The 26,798-nt window shown below is 43.1% G+C and overlaps 1 protein-coding gene across 2 annotated transcripts; it reads left to right on the top strand.

The window, feature by feature from the left end:
• Positions 1-1,349: 1,349 nt before the first annotated feature.
• Positions 1,350-25,766, top strand: LOC131394478 (serum paraoxonase/arylesterase 1-like). Of its 2 annotated transcripts, XM_058525857.1 has the most exons (9): positions 1,351-1,473; positions 8,720-8,790; positions 10,279-10,334; positions 11,559-11,727; positions 14,886-15,012; positions 17,282-17,482; positions 18,736-18,826; positions 22,576-22,695; positions 25,518-25,766. In XM_058525857.1, the coding sequence occupies exons 1-9, from the start codon at positions 1,400-1,402 to the stop codon at positions 25,674-25,676; spliced, it is 1,068 nt and encodes a 355-aa protein (XP_058381840.1). In that variant the 5' UTR covers positions 1,351-1,399; the 3' UTR covers positions 25,677-25,766. The 2 variants fall into 2 exon arrangements, with proteins under 2 accessions (XP_058381833.1, XP_058381840.1); XM_058525850.1 differs by lacking the exon at positions 22,576-22,695 and having other exon boundaries at positions 1,350-1,473; positions 18,736-18,817.
• The last annotated feature ends 1,032 nt before the right edge of the window (positions 25,767-26,798 follow it).

Raw genomic sequence — 26,798 nt, 5'->3', positions numbered from 1 at the left:
GGACGCTCCAGTGGGGTGGTCAGATTTATTATGCAGAAGCTCAAGGTTTAAGAGCAAGTGTTCCAAGTGACAGGAGGTGGAAGTTGCTGGTCTCTAAGTCTGTGCCTGCAAATTTGAATAGCATGACTGTATTTTATGAATTAAGGCATTCACAGAGTCAGTGCCAACTTGAAGGTAGGGGTCCTGTGCCCCACTGCTCAATGGGAGGAGTGTCAAAGAATTTGTGGCCATTACTAATCTGTTACAAGAGGTGATAAAATGGAAGCAGCAACTGTTGACAAGTCTTTTGAAGAAATTTTATTTGTTGTATAGGAGGAGCAGAGAAACAAGGCAGTTGTTAGAATGTGGGATTAAAGAGCATTTTCCCAAGAAAACTATAAGAGACCCTAAAGCATGTTGGTATCCGATGGCAATATTTCAGAAAAGAGAGAATGATGCATGTTTGTAGGAGAAACAAGGTGTAACTGGGACCAAAATCCGTGAAAAGGAAAGGGACCCAGAGCAAAGGGAGGGGCTGGCCTTTAGTGAAGCAGGAAATACTTCATCCACGGTATCAGGAGAGAAGCGAGAGGTGGGTGTACAGAGGCATCTGGTTTCAGTTTTGCTCGGAAGTCCCCTTATCAGTGAGGCCTTCCCTGACTCCCTTTCCTTTAGTGGCACCTCAGTACTGCCTATCTCCCTTCCCTGCTGCTGCTTCTCCAAAGAAAATGTGTGTCCCCATAATGCATATGTGCATTATCCACAGCAGGATGTATGCAGTAGTGATACATTTTACTGATTTCTGGCCCATAGCAGGTACTGAAAACACGTCAGCGAGTGCCTGAATTGAGTGAACCCTCGAGTGATGTACTGCACTGATGAGCTGTGAGGTCAGGAGTGGCGCTCAAAGAAGGAGATGCTTGAAATCCAGACTCTTGAAGGTGACACACAGTGGAGCTTGGTGAGAATGAAGTTTGACTTTAGGAGTTCCAAGCACAGCCCTCCCTTCCCTCCGTGCCTCTTCTGGCTGAGTCACGGTGATCAAGTTACTGACCCTCTCTGAGCCACAAGGTTTAGGACTCTGTTGGCACAAAGCGAGCGCTCATCAAAGCTGGGCTCTCCATTCACACGGCTCTCCACTTCCTCCAACTTGCTTGCTTGCTCCTTCTTGTCCGGTCTAGGCAGCTGTGCTCGGCCTCCTATCATTAAGGCCTCGGGGAGCACGCAGCCCCAGCCTTCGGCGCTGCCCGGGAGCCCGCGCTGTCCTGGCGCCGGGCCGGGGGTGAGCGGCGGCCCCGGGGGGCGGGGCGGGGCGGGGCGGGCCAACCCCGGGCGCAGGAACGCGGCTCCGGCGGCAGGCAGGCAGGGTCTCCGGGCCGTCGGTGCGTCCGTCCATCCACTCTTCCGTCTGTCCCAGGCCATGGCGAAGCTGTTAGTGCTCACGCTCTTGGGACTGGGATTGGCGCTCTTCAGGGACCACAGGTCTTCTTACCAGTAAGTCGGATTGTGGTGAGGGCTGCAGCCCTGTCGTCCTCCCCTCCGCCAGGCCCGGGGGCCCCCCGACAGTGAGGTCCAGGCTCTTAGCAAGTCCACAGGCAAGTGCTGGAAGCACATCTTGCAGGGGGTTCGTAAATGTTTGTCCAACTTGCGTGTGCCACTTGAAAGCATATCCTTGCTCACGGTCTGAGAGATGGGACAAGGAGACAATTGTCAGTGGTTGCATACCACTGACCAGTGAGTGGCCAAGTTGTTGCAGACACAAATTAATTTTTCATGACGAGCCGTATGCCTTGACTACAGATTCACTTCTCAACCTCGCTTCAGAACAGGTATCCAGACTGGGGGTTCCCCTGATGTTGTGTGAATTAGGGAAAGGAGCCTCCCTCTCCCCCGCGTCCCCCCCCCCCCCCCCCCCGGCTGCCTAACCATGGCACAAAACTTCTTGGCTTGGAGATTCTCAATTTGAGGCCACACGGAGAGAGACAGAAAACTGGCGTGTGGAGCGGAGCAGGTGGGAGCGAATGCGCGCTGCACTGGGGGCCGGGCAGAGAGGATGGGGAGAGAACCCAGGTGCTGGCATTTGGTGTCCTGGGTTCTGGCTCTGCCTCTTCCGTTGCCCGGTCTTGGGCAAATCCCTTTAATCTCTAACGTTCGCTGCTTCAGTAAACCTGAGACGGTAAAATACACTCATATACGCAGCAACTAACACCTTGCCTGGGACATAGGAACTGTTTGATAAATGTTAGCGCCCTGCTTCCCTTAAAGTATTTGATAAACCCCGTTAGATACTATACAAGGGGGAAACAGTTTTAAAGAATGCATCAGTAGTTTCGTGGTAACTTTTACAGGGGTTCAAAGTCTAGAGATCATTATAATTCCTAAGTTTTAGTCAATAGTATCTTATTATTTACTTTGAAGTAAAACATTACTAAAAATCAAATTGAACCTTTTTGGATTTTTTTAAAAAAATTATATGACCCTGTGGACTTATTAGTAGGTTATGTTAAGAATAGGTTTTTAGGGGCCGGCCAGGTGGTGTGTCACTTAAGTCGGCGTGTCCGCAGCCGGCGTTCCTGGTTGGGATCCTGCCTACGCGGACCTGCTCATAGCTCATCAAGCCATGCGGAGGCGGCATCCTGTATAGATGAAGCGGTAGGACCTACAACTAGGATATACAACTATGTACTGGGGTTTTGGGGAGAAAAAAGGAAAAAAGACGAATATTGGCAATAGATGTTAACTCATGGCCAATCTTCCTAAAAAAAATAATAGGTTGTTATAAACTATTGGGTTTTTTTAATTGTCGGTTACAGTGATTTGCGTTTTCAAATAAGTACAAATTACAATTTGTGAGTTTTCATTGATCATGGTATTATTTGCTGCCAAAGGAGTGCACATAATTTTGCCACAGCATATGTGTGGGTTGTGATACTACTCTGGGATGAAAAGAAAAGAGGTGACATGATCATCTCATAGCCCATCTAGGCTCTGTCCTTTCAATTCTCCATTTCCATCTACACCTGGGTTTGTTCTGCCCACACTCTCCCAGTTGCCCCACACGAGATGTCTTCCAAAGGATAATAGATCTGCCAGGAAGGAGTGAGGGTCTATCTTTCCAATTTACCTTCCTTAATTTACCTAAGAATGGAGACTGGGGGCATCTTGTATATGTTTACATGTAAAAGTATCGCCTCACCACCCCCACCCTACAAAGTTTCTCTTTCAATATGAGGTCTTAGCTTATTTCATTCAACATTAATATTTCCCCAAGTTCCTTGGAACATGAGTCTCAAGACTTGCTCCACAAAAAAAATGGGTTCCTTGGACAAATAAATTTGGGAAACGTTGTCTGTTATAACCTTCTAGAGGTTGACAATGCTCTCTGGCATACTGAAAGCTTTGAGAAGTCCTTCAGTAAAAGAAATGACTTTGCTTTATTTAGTCATCATTTCACAGACTTATTTGCCCATAGCCTCCACTCCATTTTTGATACCATCTATGAACATCCTGTATAACTCTCTGGGATACAGTTTGAGACGGGCTATTCTATACCATTGACTTCCACCAAAATTTAGATTTCAACCTGAAAATGTTAGGTCCTGGCCTTGGGCTGCAGGGGAAGCTCATATACAGAAACAAAGAAAGTTGTCAAGGGCAAATGGTTTCTGGGCCCCAAGCCTGATTCTGATTTTCCTGAGAAGGCAAGCGCACTATGATCATAGCTGAACACGCTGTCAGTCTCTGTGAGTCCCTTTGTTGGCACTGCCTGTGGTTTCCCTGTGTAGACAGGGCGTCTGCAGGAGACGCCTTGCCATGGGGCTGCTGCAGTGGGAAGACCTCGGGGTCTGGTTTGTGAGTAAGAATTTACTGTTTTACTTTCAACACCTGAATCCAGCGAGTGGAGAGGGAGCCTCAGTCCTCAAGCTTCCGGCTGTAACTGGATGACTGAGAAGGGAAAAGGAAAGTGGGAGTGGGATGGATCTCTGCTGTTAGAATGCAGAAGAGCGCTAGAAGAGCCGCGGGACGAATAGGAGCAATGCAGGGCTGAAAGGATGGTGGTTATGGAGACGGAGGATGGGCGCAGAGCCTGCTGGATCAGCCCTGACAGGGGAAGGAAGGGAAATGGCACCCACTGCTCAAAAGGCCCTAAAGCCTCGCTACCCAAAGGGGTCTCTGGACCACGGGTATGAGCATCACCTGGGAGCTCACTGGACTTGCAGGATCTCAGGCCCCGCCCACACCCTTGAATCAGAATGGGCATTATTTAGTAAGCTCCCCAGGGGATTTACATCACCCACGTTAGCACCAGATCAAGAGATCCTGGAGGATCAGTAAAGCACCTTATCCTCATTTTAGAGATGAGGGCCCTGAGAAGTCCCAGAGAAGATCGTTAATCTGCCCAAGGGAGACAAGGGAAGAGATCCTGTCCTGAGGCTTGCATCAGAGTAGGCCAAATCCTTGGGGTGGATACATCTTTTTCCCCCAGAGATGAGGTGAACGGGAGTGGGGCAGGTTCACAAGAAGTTAGATAGGCCTGGGGCTGGAGGGAACACGTGGAAGGATACAAAGGGTGTCTAGTAGGATTCCCTGATGCTTCTGAGGTGATAGCAGCACAAAGGAACTGAGAGAGCAGCACAAAGGATCCCAGGGATCAACAGTCTCCTGCCCATCTTTGTGGTCAGCTGCATGTGGCCTTGCAGGGTGCCCGCTGCGCAAATCCAGGGAATGCCTTGGACTAAGATATTAACAGCGCCCCCTGGGAGTGTGGAATGTTGCAGCCCCGCGTCTCTGTGGCAACCTCCATTCCTAAACTTGGGATTGTAATGTGTTAGACCACTATGTTTCCCTTCATTAGAAGGAGACTGCTGCAAAGCTAGCCTTAGGCCTCTGGGTGCATTTCTGCCACCCCCACGCCCACTCCAGGCAGCACTGGAGGCACTCCAGGCAACTCTGGTGGGGAGAGGGCAGTCGTGGATTCCAGCAGCCCTGGGTTGGATCCTGTTTCTGCAACTTTCAAGTCACTTTACCATTCTGAGCCTGTTTCTCCACCTAAAAATTATGGGATAATAATACATATCATAGTAAGATATACCTAAAATCTGGCACATGAAAGGTGCTCTGTAAATGTTAGCTTTTATTATTGCTGTATGCTATCTCAAAAATCCACCCGTGGGGGCCAGCCCAGTGGTGTAGCAGTTAAGTGCTCGTGCTCTGCTGCAGTGGCCTGGGGTTTGGATCCCAGGGGCACACCGACGCACCGCTTGTCCAGCCATGTTGTGGCGGCATCCCATATAAAGTGGAGGAAGATGGGCACGGATGTTAGCCCAGGGCCAGTCTTCCTCAGCAAAAAGAGGAGGATTGGCAACAGATGTTAGCTCAGGGCTGGTCTTGCTCACATACACACACACAAAAAACCACCTGTGAATGATCCACCATAGAGTGACACTTGAAGATATATTATGATAATACCTCATTGAGACCCTGGGCTCAGGACAAATAACTCTCGTCTCCCCTATCAAAGCAACCAATACCATCTTCTCCATCTGATGCACCAGCCTAATAATCTCTCGGAACAGTTCAGCAGAAATCTACCAAACACCTTCTCTCTGCAAGCGCTGTTTTCATGCTGGAAGTCACTCACCGATTTCAGGGTTGACCGTGAGCACCAAATCGAAAACTGGTAACCGTAAAACAACATGGTAAGAGACTTGGTAAATGAACATGTGAAAGTTCATGAGGGTAAAGGAAGGAGTTATTAATCCTGTCACAGAAGATCAGGAGGAGCTGCAGCACGTCAAGAGTAGGAGTCTTCCCGATGGGTTAGGAGGTAAAGGGCGTTCTAGGCAGAGGGAAAAGCATGAGAAAATGAAAAGAGGTGGGAAAGGGATATAGAGAAAAGGGTCCTTGGTATCAAGACACCTAATTTCAAATCCCAGCTATACCCTTTTAAGTAAGCGACTATAGCCAAACTACTTAGCATCTCCATGCCTCAGTTTTCTTACCTATAAAACAGGTAAAGTATTTATCCTTGCCTCAAAGGTGACTAAGGAGATTAAATGAGAAGGTATGTGTGAGAGCCCTCAGCACAGGACGTGGCACATAGTAGGCCCAATAAGGATTAGCGAATGAGTGAGGAGTGTGCAATGGCAGAAAGTAGACTGATGAGAGTGAGTATGGCCCCATGGAAAGTTCCAGATGGATTTCTTAATGCATAGCTAAAGAGCTCGCTTCTTTTGTAAGGAGCCAGCATATATTTGCAAAGAATAATTCACAGCATGGAGAATGTGATTTCTGGCCAGAGGGTAGAGGCTTATGAATCAAGGACACATCTCAGACATGTGATCCTTATCCTTAGGCCTGGAACATTTGGACTTAATCAAGCCCTTGACAAGATATTTCCAGATAATTGAGAATAAGATAAAAACATATGAGCTGGATTAGAGTGACACAGGTCGAATTGTCTTTTGGTGCTCCCTCCAGCTTTTAAGCTGTGCTATCTGTCAATTTTGCTGGGGTAGAGGACTGAGTGGGAGCTTTGCATTCATTCCTGAGTTCCAATCCCAGCTCAGCCTCTTCATGACTTCGTGGCCTTGGGAAGCAATTTAATGCTAATCATCTGTAAAACAGGAAAAAGAATACCTCAGGGAGGTGTTTGAGGAGTAAACAGGATACATACGGGACCGGAACTGCAGGGGCAATGACTATCCTCTTGAGATATGTCTTGCTTTGGCCACTAATTTGAACTCAAAGCAACTGAGTGCTGACTTAATGCCTCCTTCCCTACCCTGGCCTCCTTTTACCTGTAGTTATTCTACCTTTTCCAGGTTAGAGATCATCATCCATGAGAGAGAAGCCTGAATTAGAATAGGGGCTGATCAGTTCTGGTTTTCTCTGCTGTCTGTGAACCCATCACGTTTAAGGAAGCTTTCAAGCCAGTCAGCATTGTTCTTTCCATGTGGTTTTGGCTCTAAGAAAGGCTAACTTGGCTATCCTTGGCCTTTTCCTCAAGTCTTGGCCCATTAGCGATTTCACATCCTTGAGTCTCTTCTTCCATGCCACTTTTTGTGCTGTCCCTGGGTATATCTTCACTCTGTGAAATTTAACATCTTGTACAGTCCTTTGAGTTCCCTGGGGGGCTCAGCGAACATTCACTGAGCTTTCTCTAGACCAGAGTTATTCAAAATGGCGGGTCACGAAACCCATGTAGTAGATCGTGACCAGCATTTTCCAATAAATGAGGTCGAATTGAATAAAAAAGTTAAGAATGTATCACACGTACCAGGGTGACAATTCTTTTGTGAACCTTGTTTCAGATGTGTGTGGTGTGGGTGTGTGGTGTGTGTTTCTACTACATAAAATGCGTTTCCTAATGTGGGTTTCAGTCTGAAAAGTTCGCAAGCCACTGCTGCATCACTTTACCTTTATTTCTTTATTGTGAACTATTGTGATTATAACGTCAGATTTCCATTATTGAAATACCTTTTAGTTTCTCAGGTCGTGGGGCAGATCTCAACTTTCCTTTGAAGTCTGCTTTCTAAGTTCATGTGCGTGATTCTGGGAACCACCACCTCCTTGCAGGCCAGGCCTTCCTCACCTCTGGGCGTCTAGCAGCCAGTCCGGAGGTTGTCTGCTCTGGTTGTGCATCGGGATGAACTGTGGAGCTTTAACACAGCCCATCACTGGACTCCACTCCCAGCCTTATAGGTCAGACCCTCTTAGAAGTTGGAATTGATGGCCAATGGCATGGGAGGAGGAACATGCTACATTTTTCTTCTGAATGAATGGATGAAAGATCAATCACCCCCAAATTCCTATCATTTAGTAGCATGTTGGTAAGAATTTTATCCAGATTGCCCATTCTCCTCTAGCCCATCCTCCTCCTTCTGTGAGACTAAATTATCAGTGAGGCAAGTTAAGCATTTCTCAGCCTTTCTATCTTTAGCCATTAAATAAGTTTTCTAAGGATTCTTGGATAATTGTCACTACTCGCTATGAGTATATTGTATCACTAGTTCTCCAGAAAATGTTTATTGTTTAAATCTCTTGGCTGTGCTAACGTTGTGGTCCATTTCTTTCAAATGCCTCATCAATAGGTTTTCTCTGCTCAGGCATCCTGCTGTTACTTCCCTCTCACATCTGTGCTTTTTTTCCTTTGTCCTTCACTCAAATGTCCCCACAATGTTTATGCACTCAGATTTAATAAGTTGCTTTTGTGTGTGTGAAATGCCTTTTATATGCTGGCCTTGGGTATGATTTTCTGAAGTTATAAATCCTGTGAGCACACCTGCATTTTTCAAGTCACATACCAGAAAGCAGATGCCCAGTCCAGGCTTTGGAGCCAGACTGGGCAGATGGGCAGGAGGCCCATCTGTTGGCAGGCCTAAAACATCAATGGAATACATTGGAACCTTGTTGCTCTTTAACCCCAATTTCCACACAGGACCCTTACCCGGCTGATGAAACAGTTCCTGTTCCTACCAAAGTGCACAGAGCTCTGGAGAGGACACTGCATATCCTATTTGTGTATCTCTCCATCTCTGCTGAATAAATAGTAACTGTTGTGCCCAGAGGCCTGGGTGTCTTGCTCTGGCCTTGCCTGGTAGAGCTGCCAGGTTCCAGGCACCATCAACCCTGGGGTTGAAACCCAGGCAAAGTACGGTTAAGGAGAACGTTATTGGCTGCTTCCTTTTGCAACTTAATTATAATTTCTGAGTAGTTTTATTCTTTTTTTCTCCCCCAGAACACGACTTAACGCTTTCCGGGAAGTAGACCCAGTAGAACTTCCTAACTGTAATTTAGTTAAAGGAATAGGTGAGTACGAGAGAGGAGGAAGTATCTCACTTGAACTTGCAGTATTGTCTTGCTGTTTGTTTGATTACTACACCTGTTTAATTTTGTTCAAAAATAAAACTGTGAACCAGGAGAGTATTAAGTCAGTGGTTAATTATAAATACCAAGGTACTTGACTTTTGACTTCACCAAGTTATTGCCAAGGCATTAACAATTTTTTGATTGTTTGTTTTCATTTGATCAGTTTAGCAATACCAATAGTCAGAACAATATTTGATTTTACAGTCATGTGACCCGAGGAGATGGCAGAGGAGGGACAGAAGAGGGAGAAAAAGCAGTGAGAAGAGGGTAAATTTTTTAACAGCCCTCACACACCTTTGCAATTACCACAAGGCTTCTCCTCATGCATCTCTCTTTTAATATCGGGGAGGAAAATTTTCCCAGACGCTCTCAGCAGATTTCCCCTTAGATCTCATTAGTCAGAACCAGACAGCAGTCTGGAGACCTAGCTGCAAAGGAAGCTGGGAAAGTAATCCTTGATCCTCCATAGTGGGAGGCAGGCTCTGTCAGCAAAAATAAAAGGGGGAGGGGGAATAGCCCTGGTAGGCAACCAACAGGGAGACACCAGGCCCCATCTGGTTTCAACCAACCAGCTTTGTTATTTGAGGACAACTTGTTTGAGGTCCACGCCTTTGTTGTGTTTTGGTGGTTGTTTTTAAGAATTATTTATCTCAGTTGACTAAGGTTGGAAAGGCTAGACTTGATGACTTATTCAGTTAGCATCAGTAAGCTTGGCCAGATAGTTTAATAGTGCAATTTTTTTCTAGAAAACAAATATGATATAGATTTTAAATATCACTGGATATTTGAAAAACAAACATCTCTGATGAGAGTAGCAATACAAAATCAAAAATCTCATTTGTCTCTAGATTGGTTGAAATTTTTAAAATTTACATGTGCTTCAAGTATAACTAACTTGGTGATATTTTAACTGACGTTTATAATTAATAGTAAATGCATATTCTGCATATGAAATGTATCCCTATTTTAACTGAAGCATTTGGAATGTGCTTATATTTCCAATATGGTTTTCAAAGAATTTATTTGATTTGGAACTATTAAGTATCAATATATATTGGTAGTTAACTCTGTCTTTCAAAAAAACAGCAAACTCTTTTCAAATTGTCATACCTTTAGTACATTTTGTGAACTTCCATGAACTTTATGTGAGAGATTTCAGCCTCTGAGGAAAAAGTTCTCATCCACCAATTTAAAACAAATATATTAAGTGTAAATTTTATTACACTTACTTATATTAATGTCTTTTAATTTCTATATAATCACATTAGTCAGTTTGAATAAATAAATGAAAGAATGAATTATTCTGAACCTATCAAAAAAGAGCTAAATATGCAGCTGCATTTTCAAGTTAGGAGTGATAAAGAAGTGAATCACTAGCTTCCAGGGGGGCCTGAAACAATCTGTGCTGTGTATCCTCTTTTCCGGCAGAGGCTGGCTCTGAAGACTTGGAGATCCTTCCTAACGGACTGGCTTTCATTAGCTCCGTAAGTGTTTTCTTTTATTTACTGTGCTCGAGACCATTTTCTAGGACTGGCAGCTTAAGTCTTTTGTTTAAGCCTTCTGTATACTGATGCCCACCTTCAAATAAAATGAGCAGTCATATAGTTTAAAAAACAAACTGTGTGTGCCTTTTCACTGGTGATCTAGTTACGATCCTGTGTGTTCCATGTGTATGTGTATTCCTGTGGGTACACTGAACTCTTATATTACTTTATCTTCCATTGTAGCAATTTGTGAGCCCAGTGAGTTCAAGAATGGCTTTCCATTCAACTGTCTATCCCTTGAAGCACTTAAGTGATGTACTCAAATATTTGCTGAATTGAGTGTGTGTTTATATATATTCCCTCTTATGTCATTTCAATTTTTACCCTTTTCAGAATAAGCCCTTTAATTTAACATTGTTGATAAGTCATTCCACAATTTCCAGTCTTGAAGAGAGAAGCCACCATGTTTGTTGAATCTCTGCTGTATACAAATCACTGTGGTGGTGACATAGCTCAAAACAAAAGAGGTCAACCATCTAGTCTAGGATGACAGAGTTGATAGGATATAGTACAGAAGTCATCCAGCCACTGAAAACCCTTAGCTGCCTATTATAATTTATTTAGTCCTGTCTTCTCTTATGAGAATGAGGGACTAGTCATCCTCTACAGTAGCATCTTGCAAATCTTTTTTTAAAGCAACATTATACATATTTCAAGCAAAATCTTATCTGGGACCCAATATCTAAAATAAATAACAGCTGTGTTCTTCTCATTGAAGGCTGAGAAAGGAGTTGCTCCCTGGGCTCACTAGACTTCCCCTTGACCTCTGTCCCTGAGATGCCTCCAAGGAACCCACCAGGGGACAGTTTGAAAACTATAAGCAATGTTCTCTCCATATTCCTTGCTTGTATTATTAACGCCCATTGGTCAATGCCCCTTTGGTCTGCTCTTCCGTTTTCGATCTTTCTCGTGCGTTGGTAGCTGTGGTAAGAAACACATGTGGCTTTGCTACTGGGGATGGAAGAGACTGTGCTTGTGCATTGTGTGGGGTCAGCTGGTGGAGCCTGTGGCTTCCAGACCCCTCCATGGGCCTATTACACAAGCCAGCTAAGAGGCTTCCCGTGGCCCGAAGCAGGCAGTGTGAGCCTCTGTGCCATCCACCACCTCCATCAGCATTTGAAGTATCTGTAATGTGCCGGCTTCTTCTCCTCTGTTATTTATAAGGGATTAAAATATCCTGGACTAAAGAGCTTTGAACCTGATAAGCCTGGCAAGATACTTCTGATGGACCTGAACGAAGAAGATCCAACGGTATTGGAATTGAGGATCACTGGAAGTAAATTTGATTTGTCTTCATTTAACCCTCACGGGATTAGCACATTCACAGATGAAGGTAACAATATTTAATGTTTATTAAAAACAAAACCAAAATTTTAAAAAATAACAGGAAAAATGTTAACAAAGGAATTTTTTTTTCATCCAAATAAACTATAATCATAAATAATGTTCTTATTCTGGGTTTTAACCTTACCACCTATGTTAGTTAAATATAGTATTATAACCACTTAAATGCTTGAGAAAGCTAAAATATTTAAGATTTGTAAAGCACCTAATTTATAAAAATACCAACATTTACATTATCCCTGTAATTACTATAGTAATAATACTCAATCCTAATAATTATGGATTTTTTCATTTTAAATAATTTTACAGATCCAGGCATTTACGGAAATAGATTTTTCTAACGTAAGGCATCTGCAACCTGTAGATCCACTGACAGAAAGTCACGTGGTCAGCTTTCTCTCAGCCCCGTCCCCTTCAGTGCCTCCTGTCCACTGGTTCCTCTGTTTTGTCTTCAAACTGCCTCTCCACATTTTAATAACATATTAACTCTCTTTTGACTTCATCCCATTGCTTCCTTTCTTTTCGCAGCCGTTTCCTTGGTCTCTACATTAATTCTCAACCCCAGTTGCACACAGAAGCACCTAGGGAGTTTCAAAAAGCCTGAAGCCCAGGCCCCCGCCCCAAATCTTGTGACTTAGTCGGTCTGAGGGAGGCCTGGGTGGCAGTGCTTGGTGAAAGTTCTCCAAGTGGTAAAAATGTAAGGCGAGGGTGAGAACCACATCTGTACCTATGGCCGCCTCCTCCTCCTCAGCCCGTCCCTCCTTCAGGCCTTCTTCCAGGCTGTCCCCATTGTGGACGGCTAGAATTGCTGCCTTCAACGCCATCAGCAAGGTCCTCACTAACTAACTCTCCCTCTCTTCCACCTCTCCCTCTTCTCCTCTCCTGCCCGCCTCCCCTCCTCCCCTCGGCTACCCTTCCTTCCTTCCTTCCTCTCCTCCCCCTTCCTTCCCATCTCTCCCCTCCTTCCTTTCTCCACCTCATTTTACGTTCTTGACCACTTTCTCCTTCCAGTCGGTCGCTCCTGCCTGATGGTGCAGTACACTCCTCTGTCCTGGTTCTGATCCTACTGCAGGGTTTCTCCCCCTGCTCATCACTGTGTCACTCATTTCGAATTCCCTGAGCATTCTCCAAAGGGGAATTCCCCACAGGACTGACTTTTGCTTCCTTTTTATTTTCTCCATTTCAGAAACTTCAACTATGTCACAACTATAACTGCACCTGCTTTCTCGGAGAACACTCCCAAATGTGGAGTATTCTTTTTTTTGTCTTTTTAATCAGCTCTTGAGTTTCATTCCTTCAGCTTATTAGATACTTCTATTTGGGTTCCTCTCCTATAACCACTTTAAACTCAAAATGTCAGAAAACGATTTTCCATCCTTTTATCTTCCTTTCTTCACCTCTATTCCGTATGACTTCCCTTCTTTTATACATATATATATGTGTGTGTGTGTGTATATATATATAAATTCCCTTTCAGTGTTCTCTCCACCCATGTATCAACATTATATTTTCTTTTGAAGACATTTCTAAGTGCAAAGAAATATAATGTTGGGTGTATGTACACTTTTAAAAATAAAAATGGGGTAATATTACATAAATATTACACAAACCTTTCTTTAAATTTCTTTTGCGTTAAACACTACATCATGGACTCCTTTCTATGACAGTGCATTTGGAGCTACTGTGCAATGGCTGCTTAGCATTCAGTTGTGTGGGAGTACCGTAATATAGTTCATCTCTTGATGGATATTCAGTCTGTTCCCACCTTTGTGCTCCTTGCAAACAATGCCAAAATAAACATTCCTGTACATATATCTTCTGTGAATATTTCCTTAGGATAAATTGCTAAAGGTACAATATGCTGCACAAACACGAATCCAGGTTTTGATCCTCACTTATGTTTGATTTCCAACTCCCTCATTCCTTAGCCATCATCAGGGGTTTTTGATACTTCCTGTCAAATGCCTCGCATATCCTGTCCTGCCTTTTCTTGTCAATGCCATCCTCCTGGTCCAGTCCATTCTCTCCACACGTCTAGATTACTGCTGTAGCCTCGGGTCATGTTACTCCTTGGCTCAAAGCCCCCCGTGAGTAAACCTTGGATCCTTACCCTAAGCCCTAACAAGACTGGCCTTGGCTCTCTACCCCGATGGCTTCAGCTCTCCCACTCTTTCTTGCACTCACTCTCCTCCAACCACAACCTCACTATCAAGTGAATGTGCCAAGGAAACTCCCTGCCTCAGGCCCTTTGCACACTCTCTTCCCTCAGCCTGGAATGCTCTTTCCTCAGATGGTTACATGTTAGGTCTCTTATTTCATTTAGGTCTTTGCTTTAGTATCGCTTCATCAGAGAGAACTTCTCTGTCTCCCATGAAGAAAACATCATTCCTTTCCATCCCTCTATTCCATTTTATTTTCCCTTTGTATCACTTAACACCAACTCAAATAAATTAAACACTTGTGTGTTGAATGGACTAATGAAGAGCCTCTTAGCTGGCTTCTCTGTTCAATCTCTTCAGTTCAACCTACTAAACTTTGCATTGTTTTCCTTTAAACACCAATTTGGTCAAGTCAAAGTCTTCTAGAGACTTACTGCTTCTTAAGGCCAAGACTACAATCTAACTTCACTTGCCGTCACACCTTCTTGACCACTTACACTGGCCTCTTTCATGTCCCCAAGTCCCAGTGACTCACGGAAGCTCCTTCCCTTTATACTGTCTCTCAGGCGTTCATCTTATGGAATTCATGATCTCACACTGTGTAAATTATAGCTGAGCACACCTTCTCACATTGGTATTTCCCACCTCTTTTATCTCTTTTATCTCAACTCTGCGTCTCCCTGAGACCATTTGCAATAGAAAATTTAACAAGCTCTTTCAAGTTTTAGTGTCAAGCACTGCTCCTTCTTAAGTTGAGGCGTTTTCCCCCTGTGGAGTTTGGAGTTTTAGAGACTGTCACTCGTTCTTCCGTTAGCCATTTTTCTTTGGAGCAATCGCAAATGTTTCTCTCTACAAAGAGATGAAAATATTCCATCTGCCTGACACTCTAAGTCCTAGTTGCAGGTGGGTTGAAATTGCTTTTTGGAGACAGGACTGACAGCTGAGAGCTCAGTTAATGTTTCAATTTTTGTTTTTAATCTCTTCTCAGATGATACTGTGTACCTGCTGGTGGTGAACCATCCAGATTTGAAGTCCACAGTTGAGTTGTTTAAATTTCAAGAAGAAGAAAAATCACTTTTGCATCTGAAAACCATCAGACACAAACTTCTGCCTAAGTACTGAGATAGATCATGTTTGCGTTTTCCTTGAACACCAGTGGATGGATAATCCACTTTTAGTTTTTCCTGTTGGCCTGTGGGTCAGGGGGATAATGGCTCCTTTCTAACCATCACAAACTCCTCCTAATGTTCTTCTGCAGAAACTTCTGAGGACTCAAGTCCCTCAGAGAATATTTATCTATTCCCCCCTCATTTCCCAGGCTGGCTAGATGCTGGCTTATGGCTCCTGCCTTCAGAATGTCGGTCTGAGCTTTATCAAGAAAAAACTCTACTCCTCTCCAAAACCAGACTTAGTATTTCAAACACAAACCAGTTTCATAGATGAATTCCACATCTTGAGCTTATTTATTTGTTATTTATTTTCATAAGAAATAGAATCTTAGATGTTTCTATTAATTAGAAATTCATCCCTAGAGGACATCTGAAATCTGGTGCCTCTAAGACCTCCCTGTCCTGCCTCTACTGCTGTTTGGTTGCACACAATTTATGAAACAGCAGATCTGTAGTAACACTCAGCTCCATGCTAGGCCTCTTGACGATATAACATGTGGAGAAAGAAAACACCCAGGGATCCCTGATATCTGTCAAGACAAAAATATTGATCTTTGACAGTATAGACTCAAACTAAAAATAACTCTAGTGCCACAATTCACCAAAATTCTGCTCTCTCAACCCAAGCACTAGCCACATATATTTTCGGCTTTGTATTTGGTGGTTGTTTATATGATTGTTTATAGCGTTAATATTGCATTACTAAATCTATTATAATTGAAGCATGTTATTATTAATGATAACACAATGGTCATTTTGGTCATTTACTGGATACCAGGCATGGTGCCAAGGTCTTTGCATTCATTCCTGGAGTGTATTCTCACCCTAACCTTTCAAGGTATAGAGAGGAAACTGAGGCTCACAATTTAGTGACATGCTGTGGCCCCACAGACAACAGCGAGCAACATCAGAATTCAAATGAAGCCCATCAGATTTCAAAGCTATTACTCTAAACTCTTTCTTTCTACTCCTTTTCTTGAAAAATAGGCAAATGATTGTAAAGCATACTAAGTGTAAAAATTTACTTTTAAAAGAGAGAGAGAAAGAGAAAAACCAGCTTGCAAAGTTATGCCTGGAGCCTGTACAGACGAATCCTAAATTCCTTGACCTTTTTTCTCATGTGGTAATAGTGGCTCCCACTGACTGTGGGCCTAGTTAGTGGCAGCTCCCTGCAGAGCACGCAACAGACATCACTTAGTTGTCATTCCACTGCAACCCCACAAATTAAGATTCAGACCTTAGCCTCACACTAATGAGTTGCATGACTGGGGGAAAATCATTTAATCTCTCTTTACAGATGAGAAAACTGAGGCTCTGTGTGCTCATCCAACTCACCCAGGAACCCAGAGCTGCATCAGAGCTGATGTGCTGGCTGTTGTGCCCTCACATGAGAACCGAGATCATTCTCTCCCAGATGATGGCCCGGAGGAACTTCTGTCACCTCAATCAGCAAAGAATGACTCACTTATGTGCTCGATGTTGTACCTGTTAAAGTAGAAAAATAGACTCATATATCTTAGATTTTCAGTAACATAGAATCAAAATCAGAAAGAAAAAAGGCCATAGCATCCTATTTCTGAGTATTCTCGTCCATGAACAGTTTACTCAGTTTAGAATCATGAAACTTCAAGGCTGGAAGCGACCTTTAAGCTGAAAGATAGACCAGTCCGTCTCATCCTCCTTTTACAGATAAGGAAACTGAGGCCCTGACATGAAATGACTGACTTTCCCTAAATCACACAGCTCATAGTAGCAGAGCTTTAACTAAGATGCGAGTCTCAAGATTGCCAGCGTTTTTTCCACTGCCTGATGGTAACTTGGACTGTTTAATATGAACATAAATAAATTTTGCCCTGATAATGATTCCTAGCCTAATTTAGTGTCTACTGAATTTAGTATATCTACACACACACATTCAGGCACACACACACACACACACACACCCCATAGCACTATTTTTAAGATATAATTAATAGAATTTTTACATTATATTGCTGTAATAACCTCTTAGGGTTTCTTAGAGTAATTATTGTCTTTGAGGATTGTATAGACGGGGCTGATTTCATATTAATTCTGTGCCATAACAGCTAGAGTGAAGGCTCCATCTCACATCTTAATTTTAGGAATAGACATTAGTGAACACCAGTGCATAACTCTCCAATGTACAATACCCTCATAGACCTGTATATATCACATATGTGTGTTTGCATTGCAGCGTGAATGATATTGTCGCCATGGGACCTGAACACTTCTATTCCACAAATGATCGCTATTTTGTTGACCCCTACTTGAAATCCTGGGAGTTATATTTGGGTTTAGCATGGTCGTATGTTGTTTACTATAGTCCGAATGACATTCGAATGGTGGCAGACCAATTTGATTTTGCTAATGGAATCAACATTTCACCTGACAGCAAGTATGTGAACTCTTTAAAACATCATGCATTTCCTCAGATTCTCATAAGATCTCTTTAGAACATATTCCTTTTCTAAATAATGTGATACATTTTAACATGTTCTCCTAGTAAGAGAAAAATAGGAAAAATGTAAAATGTCTTAATTTTCCAGGGGGTAAAATTTATCAAATCAAAATTTTCCATTTTGTGAAGGCATATTTATTTAATTTCTTTTTTGGTGAAAAAAAGTACATTTCAAGAGGGTGAATAAATATTTAGTATTACTAAATAATACTGTGATAAACATTTATTATTACTAAATAGCTTTGCTTTGACGGAAGATTTTTGATTTTATAACGAGATTAACAGTATGTAGGCATATATATATATATATATATATATCTGTAGTGCAGGTTTGTGATAAGATAAAGAGCTTGCATGAAAATGTAAATCAAGGCACACTTCCTTCATCAAGTGTGTGTTACTACAGGGGAAAAATAAGTCAATTTAAGCAGTGTGCTTAGTGATGTGGCTGATTTACGTTACTATCTGCTAGTAGCCCTGAAACAAACAACTCACAGAGCACCAAGGATTTCAGAGGGTTAGTAACATATTTACAGAAAGCAACATGGACAGCTTTCAATTATTCACATTATCTCCTGATCTTCAAAAATAGCAGATAATCAAGCAGTCATTTCTCTCTTTGTTCTGGGATGCATTGTGCATAGACTGAGCACGGATCTTCACGATGAGTGTGGTGTTGCTCTGTGTGCAGAGTACTAAATCCACAGGGTCAAGACCATACTCAGTGTTGGAGGCGAGGAAGACTTCTCTTAGATTCAGGCCAAACATCTTGTCTTCTCTCATATTTTCTCTGGACTAAAACAAGGGGTTGGTTGTCAAAGGGCTTTCCTGCAGCCTGCCTGAGAGAACTCACGGATCCCCTGAAATGCAGAACCTGGGGCTTGCCACTATACTGACAACCAAGAGAAACACTGGAATGCTTTTGCTCCCAGACATTAAGGGCTGGTGTATGGGCTAAGTTCTGTCCCTATCGATCAGGGCCAGCTATTTAGAAATAACTTTTCAGAGATTAAAACTCCTTACTACACTGTAAACTCATTGAGTTCTTTCAGAGTTTGGTGTTCTTTGAGATGGGTTCCATTTTCCAGTCTCTAAGCAAAGTTCTTCCCTAGGAAGTTATTACGACTTCGTGGTAACCTTTTGAATCACATTTCTTCAAGCACTCTGATGTGGCTCTTTCTTCTTTGAAGGTATGTCTATGTAGCTGAATCGCTGGCTCATAAGATTCATGTGTATGAAAAGCACGCTAATTGGACTTTAACTCCATTGAAGGTAAGACATATTAACACTATAAGTTTGCAGAGTGATAATTAGATTCTAATTGATTTGTGAAATTAAAAGTGAGGAAAAAAGATTGTCTCATTGGAGAAGGTGAGAACCAATTTTTCACTCCTTTATTAAGAGTCATCAGCATCGTATGTGTTTGTTGTTCATTTTCGCTCAGTTGCAGAGTGGGAAGCAGCAGACCACACATCTCACCTATGAAACTCGGATTCTTTCTGCTCTAGTGAATTGTAAGCTTGGCATTGTGTTCATAGGTCCCTCCCTCCCTCCCGTCTTTCCTTCCTTCCTTCCCTCCTCCCTCCCTCTCTTCCTCCCCTCCCCACCTTTCTCCCTCCCTTTCTTTTTTTCCTCCATGTTGATGGAACAGACAAGAAATAGCCTCAACTTGTATTTAACAAGACAGTGCACTCCATAATATTTATAAAGCCCAAGTACTCACAATGGCCGCTGTGTGTGCGGTAGCCCATCCCTTTGTGCCTTTATCTCCAACCCTTGCCCCCTGCTGAGCCTCTTTTGTGTGTGTGTGTTCCTGGAGCTCCCCAGGCCTGGCCCTGCCTCAGGGTGGGACACTTGTTCCCTCTGCTGGGTCATCTTCCTTCACATCTCCTCTTTCTCCACATCTCCATGGCTCTCTCCTTCATATGCTTCCAGATTTTACTAGTGTCACCTCAAGGAAGCCTTCCCTGGCTACCTAGTCTAACTTGCAACTCTGCCCCCTCCACACACACACACACGCACACACACACACATTTCCTATCTCCTTTATGGCTTTATTTTCCCTTCAGCATTCATTACTAACATACTATACATTTTATTTATCCTCTCTATTCTCTGCCTCTCCCACTAGACTGTGGGCCCCACAAGGACAGATTTTATTCCATTTGTTCCTGGAAGAGTTGCTAACACCTAGTAGGCACTCAGCATGTACTTGTTAAATGAATATGATGGGGCCGGGAACGCTTCAGGAGTGCATCTTCTACCCTCACCAATTCTGATCCGGTCTGAAAGTTTGGGTCAAAAGAGGTAAAAACACAAAGTCGAGGAAAGAGAAAGTAAGAGCAAAGTGGAGCATTATGAAAGTAGCCCCTCCTCTGCCCCTGACAAACAGCAAGACATTGCGTTTCTGCCATTACCGCCCACAGCGTGAAGCACTATCACCAGGCACTGTGTGACTGTGTCCGTCAGCACATCCAAGGGCCTGTCACGGGGGCTTCACTCAGAGAAAATTAGCTTGAAGCAACATCAAATGTAACATCATGTTTGACGTTAAAAATCATTGGCAGGGCTAGTTTGGTACTACCTGAAGTAAAATGGATTTTCACACACTCATACTGGTTGAGGAAATAAAAACAAACCGTGGTTGTAACAATAGGGACTTCTGTAAATTGAAAGTTAAAGACCTTTATAACAATAGAACCCAATCCAATATACATTCAACACAAAATGATAAATGCGCTGCTCCGGCCAAGGCAGGATTGAGGGCAAGACTCGTTTCAGGTTTGGCTCCCATTTGGGCAACAGATCATGCCCATATCCTGACATAACAGGTCAGTGGAGACTACCCCCGTGACTGTAATGTTATTCTTTCTTTTGAAGGATCATGTTATTAAGTCCAGTTAATTAATACCCGGAGTGCCAAGAAATTTGATAAACTAGCTGCGACTGATCTTAGAACTTGCGATGAGATGCGGATGGGTTTATGTCCTGTCAAAGTGTAGTATATACATACAACGGAATACTATTCAGCCTTAAAATGGAATGAAATACTAATACATGTTACAAAGAGAAGGAACTTTGAGGACATTATGCTATGTGAAATAAGCTAGACACGAAAGGACAAATATTGTATAATTCCACTTAGATGAGGTACCTAGAATAGGCAAATTCCTAGACAGTGAAATAGAGGTTACCAGCGGTTGGGGGAGGGAGGAATGGGGAGCTATTGGGTACAGAGCTTCTGTCTGGGATGATGGAAGTTTCCAGAAATGGATAGTGGTGATGGTCACACAACATTGTGAATGTACTTACTGCCATTGAATTGTACACTTAAAAATGGTTAAAATAACAAATTTCATGTTATGCGTATTTTATCACAATAAAAATAATCCTTTCCTCTGGAAAATAAAAATATTTCAGTCTCACTTGAATGAGTTCCAATTCTCTAAAACTTCGGATATTTGTTAACAGAGGATACAATTTTTTCCCAGAGAATAATTGATTACGGTTCCTTAACCAAGGAATGTCCAGTTTTCCCCTTGGCTTGTGGAAGCATGAGATGTGGTCCGCATGTGCGTTGTGGTGAGTCAGTATTGCTAGGAATTATGGGTTTGCAAGGCAAGAGGGAAATGCCCGTCCAGCATGGGCTCCCTGCTGGACTCCAGCTCTTCCTTGGCAGGAGCCAGGTCTGCAGCTGACCCCGCACTCTGCAGGTGCCAGCTTCTTGCAGAGCACTTGGTAGGAGCTCAGTATTTGTGTGTGGAACGAATGAGATACCAGGCTTCTCTGTCCTTCTCCCACTCTCACCCCCGACTCTCATCCCTGCAGGCTTTTGTCTGCTTTGGAATTCACCAATTGGCTATCACCTCTTGCAAAGATAATAGCAGAGCCCTGAGACAAACGTTTTCCTCATCTCGAGAAGTTAATGTATGAGCCAAGGATGTCGGACACTGCGATAGATGGGGGTGTGAGGATGGAGAAGGCCTGGAGCTGATTTTGGCCAGAGGATGTTTGCTCAGCTGCCTCCTTTGGCCAACCTTGCCTGTGTCCAGGGTAAGAATGAGTGATGGCTCTGCATGACGGCAAAAAGGAAGCTCTGCCACAATGCTCGAGCCCTCTAGTCCCTTCACAGACACGTGGGGATAGCTCTCATTTTGAGTAGGACGCACAGGGCAGCGTTGGCGCACTGCAGCTGCCTGTGCGTGCTCTGGCCTTTGCAACGAGCCACCCCCAGTTATTACAGGGCCTCTGGATGCTGGGTATGCTGGCCTCTGTTTGAGGTACACAGTAGATATTGTTTCTCCAACTGAGAGTTAACGGTAGACAAATAGATGCGATTTCTCCCCGATAGAAGGCAGCCAAGGTGATGAATGGTGGAATTAAGAATCATTGGTATTATTTATGATCCTGGAACAAAGCCTCGACAGCAATCTGTGCAGTCATCTCATGCTTGCAACTTATGTTTAGAAAATACGCAGCAGAAGAACAGGGAGCTGAATAACCTCAGGAAACCAAAGAAGAAACTGTTCCTCAACTTCAAGGCAAAAATCAGACCCCAGGTGATCATTTCTCCTTTGGCTGCACAGCCTATGATTAGCCACTAGAGAAGAGCCTACGTTTCATCGATGCTCTCATCACAAGTGAATCTACACGTCCTGGTTGCTTTCTGAATGCCTATAAAAATATCATCTGCACATGCCATTTTAGAAGGAACTGTTTTATGCTGCACTCAAAACTTGTTTTTCCTTCAGTTTTAGGTTCACGCACAGATGTTAGTCCAAATGATTTCATCTTTTTACAGTCTTTCTGGCTTTCTATACCTTCCCCTCTCTCATCTGTCCTAGAAACTGATAAAATACTAGCATAGATGGAATGCTAGAGGAATTCCCTGAGTGCTATTGAAATGAGACAGAATTGTGGTGACCAAGGACAAGACGGTCGTTTGCCCTGATGTTGCTCCATCACCTCTCAAATTTTTTCACTTTCTGTCCTTCCTTCTCTCCTTGGTTTTAATCTGGAATTCCCTGGACTTGAACACACTCGTGGATAACGTATCTGTGGACCCTGTGACAGGGGACCTTTGGATTGGATGCCATCCCAATGGCATGAAAATCTTCTTCTATGACTCGGCGAATCCTCCTGCATCAGAGGTTAGTTTGAAAAATGAATCACATTAGCGACCTTATTCCCAGCTGTTTTTCAGTTGAAAACATAAATCTCAATTATATGTGCAAATAAAGTGAGGAGATGGACAGATGATCCGAATGATCAGATATCAAAAGGAATTTGATTTGGGAGGCCTTGTAGTCAGAGTATAGGCAGGACACAGGTGATAAACTGGGTAGTTTGAGGGGATTTAATAAGGGCCCTATATACAAAGGTGTGGGCAGAGCGGAAAGAAACCAAGAGGGGATAATGCAGTACCCCAGGGATGGCAAGGGGGACAGGAAATGGCTCCTGAAGCCAGAACAAGAAGAGAGCTCTGTGTGGAGAGGGTCCTCTGAGAGGAACCTGGCGTCTGCTTGAGGGATACAGCCAGCCACCAGTGACTCCACCTGGAGGAAACACCCCACCTCCCTCTCAGTGCTCCCATCCCCCCGCTGCTGCTGCTCCTTGATGGACCCTAACTGGGAGCTGGAGGGCAAGGGAGCCCTGAAAGTCGGCCTCTGTACCAGTCTGAGCAGAGTGGAGAGTGGGCCTGGAGGGCTGGGTTAGGATAGCCAGCACTCGACTGGGCTCCATATCTTTATCAATAGGGGGTTTCTCCAACTTGGGAATTCGTAATAGTTTAAAAAATAGAATGGACCACAGTGCTATGGTCTAATCATTTGTTTGCTACCTGCCTTCCTATTCAACTCCCTCTTCCCGTGTGTCAGTATATGCACATGTTAATGCCGTGGACCAGTCCAAAGCACAAATGGCCATCCTCTCTAAACCATCCCTGCAGAATGGGAAGATAAGTCACTTGCTGGAATTATTTTGGCTTAAAAAACCTTATCTTCCATGTTAGTTATAGTACCCAAAGACCCTATTTGCGTCCATGGTCTTTCTTCAGTGGACTATTTTGGCAGTGCAAACAAGAATTTGAAACTCACTTTGCCATAGGTATTTGAATGTTTACTATGACTCATCAGCGTTTTCTTTGAGTTTTCAGTATGTACTAATTATACTTGTTATTTACATCAAATACATAATTTTGACCTAGTTTACTGCTATGTCTTTTTTTTTTTTGTGAGGAAGATCAGCCCTGAGCTAACATCCATGCCAATCCTCCTCTTTTTACTGAGGAAGAGAGCCCTGAGCTAACATCTGTGCTGATCTTCCTCCACTTTATGTGGGACACTGCCACAGCATGGCCTGACAAGCAGTGCATTGATGCGCGCCTGGGATCCGAACCTGGGCCCCCAGCAGTGGAGCGCGCGCACTTAACCACTACACCACGGGGCCAGCCCCTGCTATGTATTTTTTTAAAGCTTCAAGAGTCAGTATCATTTCCCACCTCCACCAGAAAAAAAAGTATTTTTTAAAGTCTGTGTCTCTTGGATAAAAAAAAATGTCTATTTCCAATTACATTCTGGCCCTTCATACCATTTCTCTATAGGTTTACAAGACAGTTGTGATTATGTTTAACGGCAAGCCTTTGTGCCTTTGCTAGTTTTTAGCTATTAGGATTGCTGTATGGTATGTTTAATAGAATTGAAGAAATGTATGCTATGGTGTGTTCACTGTTCAGCACAGAAAAATGTTAGATTCTAATTTGTTCTTGCTTGTTAGCTCATTTGGTGAACTTGGGTCGTTTGCTATAGCATAGACTTGGTTTGCTGTTCTGGAAAAAATACTCTTTTCTAATGATGGATCTGGGAAGGAATAGCAAAAAGTAATAACAACCCATTATCCAACGCACTGCCCCATAGTAGAGTGATTGACTTTATTAGAGGAAGGCTTACTTAAGCTAAGGTGCACCATCAACTATTTCCCAGTAACTGACTCCTACTTGTTAATGCTACAGCAATTTCCTAACACATCTGCTTTGGTGCCAGCTGTTTTAAAGAGGTCTTTTTAAATGCTCCCACTGACCCTTTAATATCCAGGCACTGGCCTTCCTAGTCTGCCATATTTGATGTTTTTGTATGTAGATATCCTTTCTTCAAGTCACTGTATTTTATCCTAAAGGCTTAAGACTAACAGGAAGTTAGACTTAAAAGGGAACTTAGAGTTAATTCAGTCCCACTCATCTCATTCTACAGATGAGAAACGAATGGTAGGGGGAAGATCCTAAACATGACCCTGGGCTCCTGCCTTACAGTGTGCTCTTTATAGTAGGATGAATCATATAAAATTGCCATTTCATCAGCAAAAATGGTCAAATATCGGCGATTACTACAGTCACCTTAACATATTACTACACTGTTTCTAATGATGCAATCATATTCCTGCTCAACTAAATGAAGGAAACTGAACTTATAAAATCTTTTACACTTAGAGTTGGGACCTTAAGTTCAGAGTAATAGATGAGTGTGGTGTAGAGATATGTTCTTTATTGGGCAATACTTTTTTTTGCCAGCATTTAAAAACCAAGAATGAAGTGTAAACATCCAAATTCCTAGCTTATCTGAAAATACACAAAACTGGCCTGAATTTCAGCATGGCAATAATTTCACTATTACTAACAGCCCCCCTCCCTGTTTACCATAGTCCCTTCTGCTCCCTAATGTCTCACAGGGAGGCTGTGCTACTCACTTATACTTCTTGCCTTGCCTCTATAGGCCTATGTATGTCTCTCTCTCTGTCTCACAAAAATCACCTGATCAAACCTGTCATTTTGCCAATGAGGAAATAGGTGTCTTAGAGAGTAATTCTGGAGCAAAATAGGATTTACCTAAAGGCTTCGTATGGAGAAATGACCCCATAGTTAAAATTACGTCTTGAGTGACTCTTAAAAAAATATTAATCTAATATTATTTTTTGATAGGTGCTCCGAATCCAGAACATTGTATCAGAACAACCCAAAGTCACAGTGGTTTATGCAGAAAATGGTACACTGTTGCAAGGAAGTGCAGCTGCCTCTGTGTACAAGGGGAAACTGCTGATTGGCACTGTGTTCCACAAAGCTCTGTACTGTGAGCTCTAACAGGTCGATTTGCACCCCTGCCACGGAAGCTGTAAGCCCGTCGTTTCAACCGCTTGCCACATCTAAGGGGCCGTGGGGATCTCATCTGAATGTGAAATTTGGACATCACAAGGGATGAAAGTGCTTATTAACTGGGAACAGACACGATGCATAAGGCTTTTCTGAGAGTACAATATCAAATCAATCTTGGAATACTTGAAAATATCACTTACCAATAAAAATCCTTTTCAATAAAATGGCGAAAATTGTCACGTCAGTTGTCAGGTCTCAAATAATTTAATTGTATGTGACCCCAAAAGTACTTTCCCTAAACCGTGTGTTCCCCGAGAGCACATGAGCTTATCGCTGCCTTGCCGGGTCTTGTTCAGACAACAGAACAGGATGACCTCAGTGTCATCAGAACTCCAGTTCTCACTCAGGGGCTCAGTTCACATGCCAGAAAACCAGATGTGCGGTAAAACGTTACCCCTCAACTCCAGGCGTGACTGCCTAGCAAAGCCGGTGGGCCCAAGGGCACAGTCAACTCCCTCACATTTCCCCTTCTATGTATGACTCTTCAGTAAATATAAACCTGAATTATCCCAACTTTCCTTTGACTCTTGCTTATTCAATTCTCTTCTGGCGATGGCACGTAGGAAAATCTTACAATTTTGGGGATTGTTGTCACTTCTGAAAATTCTGAGTGTCTATTAGCTCAGCACAAATTTACATTCTAGCTTCTTTGACCCAGTGAAAGGAGGTTTGTTCATGTCAATGACTGGATACAGAGTGAAGCCCATAACTGATTCAGGGAGAGCTAAGCGCCCCCAAAGCCAATATTGCTGTTGAGGTGGTGGTTGTTTTTTTCTCTTCTCACTTCCTGTGGAGGCTAGAGGAAAACAATAGACAGGAAAACAAACAAAAATAGGAGAGATCAACAACCTGTGGCTGTCTTCTGAGGGACGTGACTAGGAAAAAAAGAAGGCTTTGTCTTTTCTCATAAAAGCTGGTATGAGGTTACCTATCTTCACGTATTTGACTGTCTCCTTGGAAGGTATGGCTTCCAGGCTGGCTTATTCTTTAGGATGCTAAGGCTGTCACGCTAGAAACAAAGTTTTTCTAAGGCACTTGCCATGATGAGGT

Source organism: Diceros bicornis, chromosome 3 (assembly GCF_020826845.1).
Source record: "Diceros bicornis minor isolate mBicDic1 chromosome 3, mDicBic1.mat.cur, whole genome shotgun sequence".
Taxonomy (NCBI): Eukaryota; Metazoa; Chordata; class Mammalia; order Perissodactyla; family Rhinocerotidae; genus Diceros; species Diceros bicornis.
Note: the sequence above shows the minus strand (reverse complement) of the source record. Positions and strands in the feature narration are given on the sequence as shown.

Bases quoted from the DNA above. Each gene is read 5' to 3' on its own strand.
- LOC131394478 (XM_058525857.1), top strand. From the start codon at position 1,400: ATGGCGAAGCTGTTAGTGCTCACGCTCTTGGGACTGGGATTGGCGCTC. The intron at 11,728-14,885 runs GTAACAATATTT...ATCTCTTCTCAG, and splicing joins TAGCACATTCACAGATGAAG to ATGATACTGTGTACCTGCTG. The intron at 17,483-18,735 runs GTATGTGAACTC...TCTTCTTTGAAG, and splicing joins AACATTTCACCTGACAGCAA to GTATGTCTATGTAGCTGAAT.